The sequence below is a fragment of the Alternaria viburni genome, assembly GCF_023758015.1.
Source record: "Alternaria viburni strain BMP 2772 chromosome Unknown scaffold_7, whole genome shotgun sequence".
In the NCBI taxonomy this organism is placed as follows: Eukaryota; Fungi; Ascomycota; class Dothideomycetes; order Pleosporales; family Pleosporaceae; genus Alternaria; species Alternaria viburni.
In genome coordinates, this window is record NW_026055776.1 from 787,794 (window position 1) to 800,985 (window position 13,192).

General features: G+C 53.1%; 5 protein-coding genes across 5 annotated transcripts; 1 reads left to right on the plus strand and 4 right to left on the minus strand.

Moving 5' to 3' along the window:
* Positions 1 to 653: 653 nt before the first annotated feature.
* On the minus strand, positions 654 to 5,014 carry J4E79_004226 (uncharacterized protein; the record flags this gene model as incomplete). Its single annotated transcript, XM_049353114.1, has 3 exons — positions 654 to 2,500; positions 2,548 to 4,017; positions 4,069 to 5,014. 3 exons carry the CDS (start codon positions 5,012 to 5,014, stop codon positions 654 to 656), a joined length of 4,263 nt encoding a protein of 1,420 aa, XP_049212493.1.
* A 1,110-nt stretch (positions 5,015 to 6,124) lies between these two features.
* Positions 6,125 to 7,484, plus strand: J4E79_004227 (uncharacterized protein; the record flags this gene model as incomplete). Its single annotated transcript, XM_049353115.1, has 3 exons — positions 6,125 to 6,341; positions 6,389 to 6,517; positions 6,568 to 7,484. The coding sequence occupies 3 exons, from the start codon at positions 6,125 to 6,127 to the stop codon at positions 7,482 to 7,484; spliced, it is 1,263 nt and encodes a 420-aa protein (XP_049212494.1).
* A 445-nt stretch (positions 7,485 to 7,929) lies between these two features.
* Positions 7,930 to 8,169, minus strand: J4E79_004228 (uncharacterized protein; the record flags this gene model as incomplete). Its single annotated transcript, XM_049353116.1, has 2 exons — positions 7,930 to 7,968; positions 7,993 to 8,169. 2 exons carry the CDS (start codon positions 8,167 to 8,169, stop codon positions 7,930 to 7,932), a joined length of 216 nt encoding a protein of 71 aa, XP_049212495.1.
* Positions 8,170 to 8,572: 403 nt separating this feature from the next.
* J4E79_004229 (uncharacterized protein) lies at positions 8,573 to 10,175 on the minus strand (the record flags this gene model as incomplete). The annotated part of the gene is made up of 3 exons (XM_049353117.1): positions 8,573 to 8,680; positions 8,731 to 8,790; positions 8,874 to 10,175. The coding sequence occupies 3 exons, from the start codon at positions 10,173 to 10,175 to the stop codon at positions 8,573 to 8,575; spliced, it is 1,470 nt and encodes a 489-aa protein (XP_049212496.1).
* Positions 10,176 to 12,404: 2,229 nt separating this feature from the next.
* J4E79_004230 (uncharacterized protein) lies at positions 12,405 to 13,034 on the minus strand (the record flags this gene model as incomplete). The annotated part of the gene is made up of 1 exon (XM_049353118.1): positions 12,405 to 13,034. The coding sequence occupies one exon, from the start codon at positions 13,032 to 13,034 to the stop codon at positions 12,405 to 12,407; it is 630 nt and encodes a 209-aa protein (XP_049212497.1).
* Between the last annotated feature and the right edge of the window lie 158 nt (positions 13,035 to 13,192).

Here is a 13,192-nt window from a genome sequence, read left to right on the forward strand (position 1 = left end):
TGACGTTTCATAGAAGCTCGGCGGAAGTTCGAGCCGCTCCGTGAACTTCGAAGCCGCAGGATCCGACTGCGAGGCTGGAGACTCGCATCGCTTTGGTGGCGGGTGTGAAGCAGTAGGAGGAGGAGGAGGAGGAGCAGGCGGAGCCGAGTCTAGCGGGGAAGCAGGAGGCGTAACGAGGGGTTCAATGTGTGGTTTGGGATGAAGGCGTATGAAATTGAATGATGACTCCTTCTTCTTTGGCTTGTTGATGGTGAGGGAGAGGCAGAAGAGATTCATTGTGGGCATGGTGGCATAGCAGGGTGGCAGTATGAAGATATGGCGATATGGCGATATGGCGATATGGCGATGTGTCAAAATGGCAAGATGGCATGTCAAAGCTGGTTCGGTTGAGTTTAAGTACTAATGAATCTCATGTGGTTCTGTTTACACGATGCTTGGGAGACAGTGTTGTCTCATCGTTGATTTGCGTGGTTGTGGACGAACAGTGTGCGACATGAGATAGGATGTCTTACTAGAGGTGTGGATGAAGGTGGACACTATTCAATTCCAACAAGTTAATATTTTCGAAGATGACGCGTGCTTCTACCTCAAATAACTTTTCTTTCCTGGATGCGACATGATTGTAGCCAGCCCTAGTATGAGCGCTCGGTTCTTTATAGCACAGGCATGAGTACCTCGCTCATCCATCTCTTTACGTGTTCGCACAACTGCTGCTTCTCGTGCCCATTGGTCTCCCCAGTATTCTTCGTTCCCCATCTTTCCCCGACATCCAGCGCCAGCTTCTGGAAGAGCTTTCCGACCTCTTCGTCTGCGTCGCTCCAAACTAAATCCTTCAAGTCGCCATCTTCATGTAGCCAGTTTCTTAGGAAGTCGCCTTCCACGTGCTTGTGCTTGGCACCTCGCTGAAGACTTTGCCCCAGATAACGTGGATCTACATCCCTGACCAAGATCTCACCATGCTGATTGCCAGGGATATTATTCATGAGAATGTTGAAGATATCGCCACTACGAGGTTTGACCGTGTCGTGTTTGTGGATGCCTGATCGGTTGGTCTTGACCTCAATCAGGTTTTGTATCAGGCGGAGTATTAGACGGGCGGATGCTGACAGAATGGAGAAAGAGTAGATCGTGCCATCGGTACAAGCGCCGATGATATCGTCGACAAGGACTCCGGTGATCTTTCCTGCGGGATTTGGACGGCGCCAAGGTGGGCGGATGTCGCCGCGGTCAAGACGAATCACAGACCGGGAGAGACATGCTTCGAATAACGTCGGTGAAGCGTTACTATAGGTTAAGAGAGGTGGCTGGTAGAGACCTGTGACCGAGCTGCTCTTCTTATCAGTGAGTAGGACGAACCGATCGTTGCCATGGCCCTCCTTGCCTGGCAGATCCATGACGAGATGTCGCGCGCAATTGCGCATACCACTATCAGAGAACTCTCGCACGAACTCGAAAGTCTCGGGTCGTGCTGATTCCACAACTTTGAAGCAAAGATGTGAGTGCTGGAGCGTTGAAACGTAGACGAATGGCTGTATGACAGACACATGAATCCCTGGAGAGTGCAGATCTGTTTTACCGCGCTGGAACCATCGACCGGCTTCCTCGTCGAAACGATCGATGCATAAAGATTTCCCGACGATACTGACTGTCGTCTGGTTGTCCCACAGCGCTATGCCATAGACAGGATCGTTATATGTTGACTGTTTCTGCAAATCCAGCTTGGAGCCCGATTTGCCAGTGTTGAAGATCAGTCGCCGTCCACTATGCTGCGAGGAGCCGGTCTGGACTCCGGTACCAACGATGATGAGATTATATCTCTTGCTATCTTTGTTCAAAAACTGCCATTCGACGATGGAATAGACCCTCTCGGCGTTCATCAAAGGAGCTTGGGCAACGACTAGTCGCTCCACCGGCGCTTCAATCTCCTGTTTGACCTCCACATCATCGGTCGGTCTGTCGTCGCGCACCCTCAGTAGCTTGATTGATGAATGCAATAATCGTTCGCCACAAGGTGGCCCTCGTCTCTCTTTCGCTTCCATAGTCGACACTAGTACTCGCCGTAGCTTCTGCATGTACAGTATATTGGTCGGTTTGGCGCCCGTGATGAGTTTCCTAGGAACGATCTTGGAGTCGTGCAGAATAGTAGAAGGCTTGTCCTGGCTTGACCATTTCACGTCTGCATCGAGCTGCGAGAAGAGTAGACGATCTCCAGCGACTGCAAAGAGGAACCCACCGAGATTTCTCCCAACAGCGTCCAAGTTTGGAAGGAATGGTAATTGATAGATTGCCGATACTGGCGATTGATTGTACTCGGGGTGGCCGCGATCGGTAAACCATATGGAATCAATGTCGAGACAGGAGAATTCACTTGAAGAGGGGCGCACTCGGCAGAAATCTGATCCGCAAGAAACAAACGCTGCAGATACATCTGTTTCGCTGCGGGTAATCTTGGCCGAAGCTGCGCCCATATGTGTAGTGCTCCAGGATAGGGGTGATATGACTGTACGATGTGAGAAGCGTCTCGTGTTAGGGTCTGCTCAGACTTACCACCGTGCTCTACGTGGACTTGCGAACTCAGAAGAGTGCCATCCCGCATTGCGCACACCAGAACATTCTTGCCGTCCTTGCTTAGAACTGCAACACTCTCACAGAGCTTCTGCGAATCGTTGAGGGCATCTTGGTCTTCCCAGGAGTCTTCCAACATCAACGAGGTCTCATCATACGAATACTGGAAGAGGAAGACCTTCGAATCGAATGTACTAACAAACACATATGAACAGCCGTAGATTTCCAGTGTCTCTACGCATGTGGGATCATGAGCTAGCTGATATTGGAATGCATTCGATCGGTCGAAGTTGCCGCCCTTTGAGATTGGTATGATTTCTAATAGCGCACGACCGCTCTTTCGAGACGCAAGCGCGATGAAAGGGCACGCAGTATGGGTGACAGCCAACAGCAACGGAGAGTCAAACTTCAAAGACTCGATTTGTCTCAATGTTGGCCGAAGAAGAGTGCGGGCCTCTCGCCTTGTGATCTGGATCGATATTGTGTCAGACCAGGGACATGCCGAGATGGTCTCCTCTTCTCGCATCAGATCATCTTCGAGTGGATCATCGTCGCTGGGTGTCTGGAACTTATCCCAGAAGCCCTCTTCCCATGCTCCAGTGAAGTCTGCGCGGCTCTCCGGTTGTGTGCGAACGATGCGAATTACCAAAGTCTCTGGCGGAAGCGTTATCGAAAATATGGCATAATGCTGTCTCTTCATCGTGCCTTCGATGTCTGCCATGTGACTTCCATGGTCAACCACCCAAATCCCAGCGCAGCCGTTTATGCCGCTGAAACTATCGTCAACAACAGCCTGTATGCCGCGTCGCAGCTCCGAGATCTCTCCATGTGGACTGTTGCCGGTCGCGACGAAGATGGAAGACCGTTGACGTTCGTCTGGCGCGCGCGGGCTAGAAAGTTTAGTCACTGCAAGGTCTGTAAGAGGCGTCCAATTCGGTATGTTGTCGACGAAGGAGAATTGGTTTGTGCTCGGATATTGCACTGCATACGAGTACTCAGCGGGCCAGGTGCCGACTTTGCAAACCAATCCGTCATTGCTTGCCCCGCCGGCAATCAGAAGATCTGGGTATTGCTGCGACATTTCTGAGTTGTCGATACTCAAGCATGAAAAGGAGGTGTCAATCCGGTGTTGCCAATCACCAGCCTCATCGATCTCCAGAGTGCCCGCTGGCCCTCGCACCACATACATAATACGGCCATCCTCTCTTGCAATGTAGAATACCTCCTTTTGGTAATCGGAGTTGCGTGGCGCCTTATCCCAAGCGGTCCACTTGGGGGCGTGCTTGCCATCACCTGGCAGTATTGATTGAAGTATTGACTTGTCGATCGACACTGTGGTTTGCGTTGGATCCCCAGAGAGAATATTCTTGTAAACCGAGATGTGGTCGTCGGAAACTAGAAGGAAATCGGGACTCCGGCGAAGGGGTATGAGTAGAGAAGGTATCGTGTCCTCTGGCCAGGTCAGTAACGCTCATAATTTACTTAGTACGTGTATACACTTACCAGGCTGGACAAGGTATCGCTCCGTCCGCGGGGTTGCTTTACTGAGATCCTGTCTGCAATCCCAATCGAAACAGGTGAGCCTGGTCCTCCCCTGGAGGACGACAACGAACAGCAAAACGACGTGGTAATCGTCTTGACCACCTCCTGATGATAAGAAATCCATGTGCATGATCTGACCTTCAATAGACATGATTCGCTCATCTTCGATAGGCGTAGCAATCTCATTGCTCATTCTAGAATCCCTTCTCCATCTTTCCATCGGCTTCGTCTTGTAGAGAATAAAGCGCCCTTCGTGTGCTGCGACTGCCATTGCTCGACATTTGGGATCTATAGCGAGGAAAGTACCAAAACGATCCAAGCGGGAACTCCCTGCAGGTAGCTTGATGGTCTTCTGAATGAAAGTGGCAGTACCCGCTGTATCGTGTTGAGCCCACAAGAACATCAAGGACCGGTTTGACAGAGTAAGCACAACGACTTCCGGAGGTAAGGCGTCGTCTTCGTTTTCCGTAGTCGACTTTCTAGTCCTGTGCTTCATGTAATTTTGATGTAGCGAAGGACTGCCACCTGTGGTTGCGGAAACTTCACGAGGGTCGCCAAAGACTTTGGCGGTGATGATGCGGCCGCCGTTGAAGTCAGTCTTGGAAGCTACATGCCGGATCTGGCCATAGTCACGGATCTCTTTGAGACGTATGAAGTCCTCGCCGACCATGACAAAGTCAATGAGATCTTTGTGACGTATATTCGCCGGGAGGATGAGTTTGCTGAGCGGTGTCTCGAAGACAGTCTGCGACAGTATGCCGTATTCAGGCACTTGGCTTGTTGGCTTGGGCGTTGCATCCAGCATCTCAACGTCATCTTGAGGCGCGTTGGCCATGATCTGATAAGGGTCGAGCGGTCTGGAAACCCACTCACCGTCGACGAGGCTGAGGCCGTGGGCTTGGGCCATGATGTTTGATTAAGGCCTATTCGGAAGGCTGGAGACAAAGTATAGCTTGAAAACCGAAATCGATGGTGACAGATTCCGCGCGCAACACGGGATCAGATCAGACCAGCGCACGTAGAAGCAACGAAGGCACACTGTTCAGAGCTGAAACGGATGACATGTTGCTGCCTGTCGCAACAGGCTTGTCAGACACGCTGGTGAGGCAAGGAAGTTCAGCAATAGGTACTGGGATCAATTGATGCAACAGAAAGCCTGTCGGATGTGGCAAGGGCTGGATTGGACAGTTAGTGGTGGTGAGTGGAATAGCAGCAGCGACCTAAGGCAACTGGAACCGGGATGCCTTGACCAACTCAAGCCGGCAGCTAGCAGGCCACTGTAGCACCCTGGACACCTTCTCAGAGATCGAGTTACTGGCTGCACCTACTACTAGCACGCAGCACGTGTGGAGCGCGGAAAGGCTCGTGTAGTGCGCTTCAAGTATCGGAATGGGGTACCGATCTAGATCACCAGATGATCGTGCAGCAGGGAGTACGATCTTAGTCGGATCGCGGTCGGATCGCGATGGCTATGTGAGTTGGTTGCAAGTCCAGTGATGCGGCGCAGTAGTTGACTAGGGTGCGGGAGGTCTTCCAGCAATGGTTGGTCGGCGTGAAGGTGTCGAGCATGCAGACAAGTGCGCCGACACGGAAGATTTGGCGGCACGGCAGCGTCTCGGGCCTTGATGGCCGCCGGCGAAGATGTGCAGGGTGGGCGCGAGTGGTGTTGTCGGGTTGCACGGTCGTCACCCCCGCGCAGACAGCGGATAAAAGATGATGGCGATGGGATGGGAGGCGGCAAGTGCCGGTAGTTGACCTTCACAACTCGGTGGGATGCCAAGCGCCTCGGTTGGACAAGGAGGAAGGCGCGACCCGTCACGTCAACCCGGCAGCTGGGACGCCTACGCGCAACAGCATGTAGCTCCTCCAACAAACATCTTGCCACCCTCTTGCATCTCTTCCCTGCGCTCTCCTGCGCACACGAGGGCCCACGTTGGCCACGTCATCGCGTCCCAGATCCAGCTCTTTCCTGCCGCTGCCGCGTACTGAGGGCACGTCTCGAGATGCGGGCACTGTCATGGCATCACGCACCCCCTCTGGCTCCGTGTCGCGCTCAGTGAGCTCTGGCAGCTTGCCCACGCGACACGCCACCCCCGTTCCCCACCTCACGCCTGCCGAGAAGGAGAAGGAGTCTCTGGTGCGCGCGGCCATCAACAATGGCGACGTCACCGCCCTGGTAGACCTCGCGACCAGCCCCTCTGGCCTCGTCAGCGATAGCTTGCGTTGCACTGCTTGTAGGCCTCCCATTGCACGCATCTCCACACTAGGCTGACAACTATAGGGCCTCTTTTGCTAGGATGCTCTGACAAGGATTCAGAGAAGGAGCCATGGAAACATCTCTCCGAGCACAAGGATGAGCATCAGGTTGGCTTGGATGTCAACCGCGCGTTTGTCTACTACCCCAGGAACGGTATGTTGCATGCAAGCGAACCAACTTGTGTTTTATACTAATAGGACCAGAGTCTGAGAAGCAGCTCAATCGTCGAAAAGAGCAGCTCTCCGATGTCATCCTCGACGTCCTGCGCCATCACCCCACGCTCTGCTACTTCCAGGGCTACCACGATATCGTCCAGGTCTTCCTACTCGTCCTCGGCCCCGAACATGCCCCCGCTGCAGTTGCCCGACTAAGCCTGCTTCGCATTCGCGACTTCATGCTGTCGTCGCTCGATCCAGCCCTCGCCCAGCTCGAATTGCTGCGACCGATCCTCCGCGCCGCCGATCCCGTCCTGTATGAGCACCTTCCCAAGAGTCAGCCTTCGTTTGCGCTTGCCGGAACAATCACCATGTTCGCCCACAATATACAAGACTACAAGGACATCACAAGGCTGTTTGACTTCTTCTTGGCTCGACATGCCGTCATGCCCATATACCTCTTCGCAGCTGTGGTGCTATCCAAGAGGGAGGAGCTGCTGGAGTACGAGAAGGAGGACGAAGACATACTCTATGTCATGCTAGGGAAGCTCCCAGAGCCCTTCGACGTCGAGTTCCACATCGCTCGGACCGTTGAGCTGTACGAGAGACTACCTCCTGCGTCGCTCAACAGCTGGGAGTGGTGGCGCATCTCTTCCTCCAGCGTACTCAAATCGTCTGCGACAAACAACAGTCTGCGTCATCTTACCTTGGAAGACGGCGAGATGCTGTTTTTGCAGCAGGAGCAGGACCTCCGTCGCGCGCAGACCCTGAGACAGGCCGTCAAGACAATACACTACATCAAGCTGCGTGTTTGGCACCACCGCCGGTACGGAGCTGTTGGTCTTGCCATGGTAGTGGGTGCCTATGCCCTGTGGCTCGGCAGGAACGGAGGTCACAACACAGGATTTCCGCTTTTTGGACCTTTAGGAGGGTACCTGATGAGGTTTCTCGGGGGGCCAGCATAAACGGGACATCAGGAGTTGCGGATACAACAAAAGTGGTTTCAAAGCATAGCATGGCGCTAAGGCAAGATCGGCGCAACAAGAGGAACAAAAGTTCGAAGGGTCGTTTGGCTCATATAGAGGTATTTCACATTTATCAGTGACCAATTCCCCATGTTGTTCCAGATGGCTCGTCTTGTTTGCTACTGTCTACCACCATCTATGCGGATACATGTTTCAAATTCTCACCATGCATTTTACGCTTATCTCTCTCACAGCACGCCCGTAAACGTCGCTAGAGGGTGTACTCAACATCACAGTACCTAGTACCAGGACACTACCACCACGTTAGCCAGCCAATCTCACATCCCCATCATTCTCCAACCCAACTTACCGTATCATGAAACGCACAAGCCCACAGCTTACACTGCTGCATCTGTAGCTGTCGCGTTAAACCCATCTTGGTCTATCAAAGCGTCAGCTCGAATCCAGCAATGAATCTCTTTCTCTGGTCTCAGTGGCGGATACGTACCTTCATGCAATACTCAATCTCCTCGTCACAAACGCCGGATCCGGGGATCTCGGATAGCAGGGTTGCGGGTTTGGGGATCCATCGGTAGGTTGTAGTGCGGGGGTTTGTGGTTGGTGTTGCGGCGAAGGCGAGGGGGCCTAGGAGGAGGGTGGGTAGGAGTAGGAGGATGGGGTGCATGTTTGCGTGGTTGTTATGGCTGCCTGGTTCGTGTATTGGGAGAGGAATGCGTGGTAACTGAGTGTTGGGTAAAACAGGTGGGTGAGAGTGTTGATCAGTCGCGTCGGCGTTGTGAAAGATCTTATGACGTTGGGTTGAGGAGTGAATAGGAAGAGAGGACAATATCAACTTGGAGTGTCACCGGCTTGAAAACTTGTGATTCAGCTGGTAAGCCATTCATTTTGGTAGAAGGCTGCAAATGACTATTGATAGGTTTACCTAAGGTAAGAAATATCGCCATAGAGAAAGCATGTTGACATCCTTTTTAGGCCGCGTGTACTTTCCAATACACATCAATCCCAACACCAACTGACTCTGTCGTGTACAAGCTGACATGGTACTTCACCCCAATCTCTCATGACTACTAGTCAAAATTGTCAGGCACCGGCGATCCATGGAGGAGAGTGCGCAAATCAGGTTGTAGCACCTCGCCTTGTCCGAGTTTGTAAGTGCAGCGATCGCAGTCCATGCACTGCAAGAAAGTTAGCCTACTCCATCTAATTTTGATGATAGTCCACTTACAGCCTCATCGGCGCACATGCTCTTGCGGTACTTCTCCTTTGTCTCAGCATCAGGGGAGCCCTGTCAGCGCATTAGTCATCGTTCGCAAGGCCCAGGTGCATCTTCGTAGTAGAAGAGAACGAGCAGAGAAGGGGGACACTTACAGCAGTAGGGTAGAGATACATCATGTACTCGCAGCTTCTGACCGTTTCACACACTCTGTTGTCAGGGTAAGGGTACAAGTACTTCGGGAAGCCCGCGCAGGTCATCCTTCCCTTGGGGAAGGCATCTGTAGGTCCCTCGGGTTGGCAGCCACCGGCCCTGCTGCACTGGTACGGCACCGACCAGGTACCGTTTTTAGCGCATTTGTACATGAAGCGCTGGTGGCTGTCGCAGGCCCAATCCCCGTAGGCACATTCGGTGCTGTTGGTTTGACGTTGGACATTCGACGGACCTACACCACCTGTCTCGCAATGCGCTTGGCCTGGGTTGTCAGTGATGCAGTCTCCGTAAGTGGTGCACTTCTTCTCGGTATGCCACATTTCGTTGTCTCCGCATAGCATGAGGGCGTATGCGTCAGAGTCGCACTTTCGATCGCCTGGCGTGCATGGCTCTGGTACGGTCGGGGAAGTCGGTGGCTTCATCCAGCATTGCACGACATCGTCATGCTTGACGCATTCGGAAGTCTTAGGACACATGGTTGATTTCCAGACGTTGTCGACACACTCCTGACGCTTGTTGCCAGAGCGGCGAGACGTGCCAGTATCGCAATACTCATGAGCATCTGGAGTTCCTTGCGAGATCCACGACCGAGAGTCGAGGGACTTGGGAGGAGGAGCAGTGGACAGGATTTCAGGGTCGTAGACGCATTTTGTTTCGCCTTGGCTGACGTATTGACCAGGCACCCAGTGCATGCAAAACTCTTCCGATCCGCAGGTCTGATAGGCAAGCCAGAATTGATCATAGTTGCACATCTCGATGCGGTAAAGACCGTTTGACCAGTTTGAGCATCGCGTCTCGGTCACTGTTTTGCAAGGCTCAGGTTGCGGTGGAGTGCCAGGAGGGAGAGGCGCCGGTGGCAAGTCCGCAGTGGCGCAGGAAGTCTTGTTCATGAGTGTGTTACATACTCCGGGTGTAGGGCATGATTCAATGGCTTTCCATCGGTGCTCATTGTTGCATGCGACACGCCACTCATTGCCGAGGCAGCGCTCTTCGCCGGGGATGTCGCAGATCGCGATACAATGACCATGATCATCAGGGTTGTTGGTGTCAATGGTACAGATTTCGGTCTTGCTACATGACTGATCCGCCCAGTATTCAGTGCCTTGGGGATTGCAGATCACCACGTCGTTGTAGTCGCACTTTCGAGTGCCAGGCTCGCAGAACTGCTCCGAGGATGGAATGCTGGCAGAAAACACCACAGGTAGTACCATGGCCAGAGCCATGAAGATCTTGTTGAATCGCATCTTCAGTGAGCGTGTAGGATGAGGTGGTAGTGAAATATAGTGGCAGGAGAAGAGAATTGAAGTTGAGGGTGCAGGAAGGAAGGAAAGAGTGGAGAAATTCGGTCTACAAAGCACATCGACGTACAAAAGGGGCCAAGCTAGAAGCACGAGCGGTGTAGAGGTAACGGCTGCCTCATGATCTGAAGCAGGTGATAGGTCGATGGTGAGGGAAAGAGCTACCCCGATGCTAACAAACACCCGAATGGGCGAGTAGTTGAACTCATTCTCGAACACTTGCGCCGTCGGTCAACTAACAGCCTATCAGCTAGTATACAATCCAACAATCTAGATCCTCAACGCATCAAGCCAAGCCTTCTCCGCTTTCAGTGTTTGTACCCTCAATCCAGCGACTCGATCGGGCAGGCTCGACCAACAGTTTCGATGGGCTATTGCTCTTTTTAAGTTTCATTATATCTTATTGAGAGATTGCTTCGGATGTCATGGTTTGTTAGAGTGCCGAGATGAGGGAATGCGGAATGCGGGATACAAATCCGGCGTTCGCGGAAAGTGACAGTCACGTGACTCGCGCGAGCTCGCCCGGAATACCTAGGCGGTCAGTTCACTCTCAGCTTTATCTCTTAGTGAAAACTCCCACGATGTACTTCCTAGAAATTTAGTCCTCTGGTGTTCAAAGCTTCGGGCCCCCACTTTGAGGTCCGTTTCGTTCAATCAACCCGCACCAACCCATCCCATCGCCGCCATGCTACTATCACAAGCCTCCATTATTTTATCTCTTCCGGCCCCTGTAATCGCGCTGTCTCTCTCCTCTCTATTCGGTATCCGAGGGTCGGAACAGCAAACATGCGACCGTTCATGCTACGCCGACTATCGCTCGCTCATGGGCGACGCTGCTGAAGACCTCGTACTTCCAAGCTCGTTATCGCATCGAAACACAGCCGACGATCTGTGTAGCGATCAAGAATGCTCCGAGTGCGACTTTTGCGACGTCAGCCTCACTGGTCGCTTTCCAATCCTGTCTCTGCAGAATGTAGAGCTCAACAGGATAGCAAATGCGGAAGCGAGAAAAAGTGCGGACAACGCGGAGGTGAAAACGTGTACGGATTGCCAGCTATACCTGAATAACTGTGAGAGACCTCACGAACGCGAAATGGCATACAATCCCCCGTGGCATGAGCTGGCCCCGCCCTACCCACTCCACACAACAGACCACCAGCGAACTCTACAATGCGAGCTTCAGCTCTGCACAGCCGGTCCCGTTTATTGCGGCGTCGACGGGGCGTGCGAGCGCCAGATCTGCAAAGACCTCGCTGATCGTGCTGGCCTTCTCGAACCGGCGCATACGGTGGAGTGCGAAGACTGCGTGAAGTCCTGGGTCCGATGCATACACGATAGGTGTATTCCACCTACACTCGACGCGTTGGCAGACAGCTTACGCTCGCCCAATTGCTTCAAGAACCATACTCAATGTCAGCAGCAAACATGGCAAGAAATTAACGCCTCGCTTGCACCGGATCGAGATTGTGTGGAGTCTTGCTGGGGGAGTACGCCAACGTATTGCCATACTGGTTCTTGTGTCTTGCCCTTCCGCTCCTCGGAGACGCGAAACTGGACGTCTCTCTCGCTCACTTCCGCCCCAAATGGACTCGAAACTTTATCTCGAGGTTGCAGTGCGTTTCGCGACACATGTCTGGAGACTTGTGACCTGGGTAATGCTCACTTGAAGTGCGAAGCAAAGTGCGAAAAACTGCATAGTAGCAATGAAGCGTTCAAAGAACGGTGTGAGCAGACGTGCGGGCAAAGGACTTGCTGGACCGAATGCAGAGACATGACATGCTGCGTAGGACCACAGCAGTGTAGAGAGGGTGGAGAGGCATACAGGTGCAACCACAAACTGAGATGCGAGAAGTATAAGAAGATGGTAGAGAAGGGCAATATGATGCTACGCAGTTAGTAGTTGCTATTGCTCAACGTTTGTGGCTCTTATCGCATTCATGTCAAGGACGATAGTGAAATGCACTGGATCATAATCGATGTATTAAACAGGATCGTCGGCCTGCCACCTCCATGTTTTGGCAGAACTCCACCCAACGCCTTGCATGTAGCTCATGATGTGGTAAATGTAATAGCAGTTGTAGCAAGCTAGCGGTCCTATAATGACCGCTGCATTCCCTTGGGCTGAGTGTCGGTCTGCATGAACGCCGTCATGCACCGTGATGTCATGCTCGCCTCTTATTTCGGGCCTGAGCCATATCCAGCGCTGTTCTTCGGTTCTTCAGCAAGCAAATCGGCGCTGTATACACGCTTGTAGTCCTGCTCGCTCCATCCCTGCTGCTGGGCAAGGCCACTGAGACTCAGGCCACGCGAACGAGTCTTCTTGACTGCATCGCCTTGAGCGGCGCCAACGGGAGTAGAGTTGTAGTTGAGGGGCACTACACCTTGACCGGGAGGCGGGAATGGAGTGGAGCCTGTCGGCGACGCGACTGTTCGGCCCGCAGTGACGTTGTCGGGTACTTCAGAGTCGGCGGAGAAGTCGGACGAGACGGACGCTTGCTGCGCTCGCTTCAGTGCGTTCTCGTAGTTCGCTGAGCTTGCTCGAGCCATGCCAGGGCGGCGGTAGCCAGTGTAAGCACGGACAGCTTCAGTTGGGCCATTGTCTGTTGTCTCGTTTCCTCCACCGGCACCCATCAGGGGCAAAAGATTTGGGTCGGGAGCAGCCGCATCGGTTTGCGAAGCGCTGTTGGAGGTGAAGGCGGCTTCGGCTTCGGAGCGTGTGTTGGGTGTGAGGCCCGAGGGAGTGAAGGCGCCCGATGAGAGGAAGGAGCCCTCGGTGGGCGGCATGAGAGATGGTCGTGAGCTCATGGTGAAGACAGTGTGTGCTGTCGTATCTTAGTAAGCTGCAAGACATCCTGGAACCTTGAAAGCGTGAACGTACGTGAAGTCTGTGAACTACTATTAGGGTCTAGGCGGTGCCGTGTCAAATAGTGTGATTGGAGGGTACTGGTCCCTGTCTATCAGTC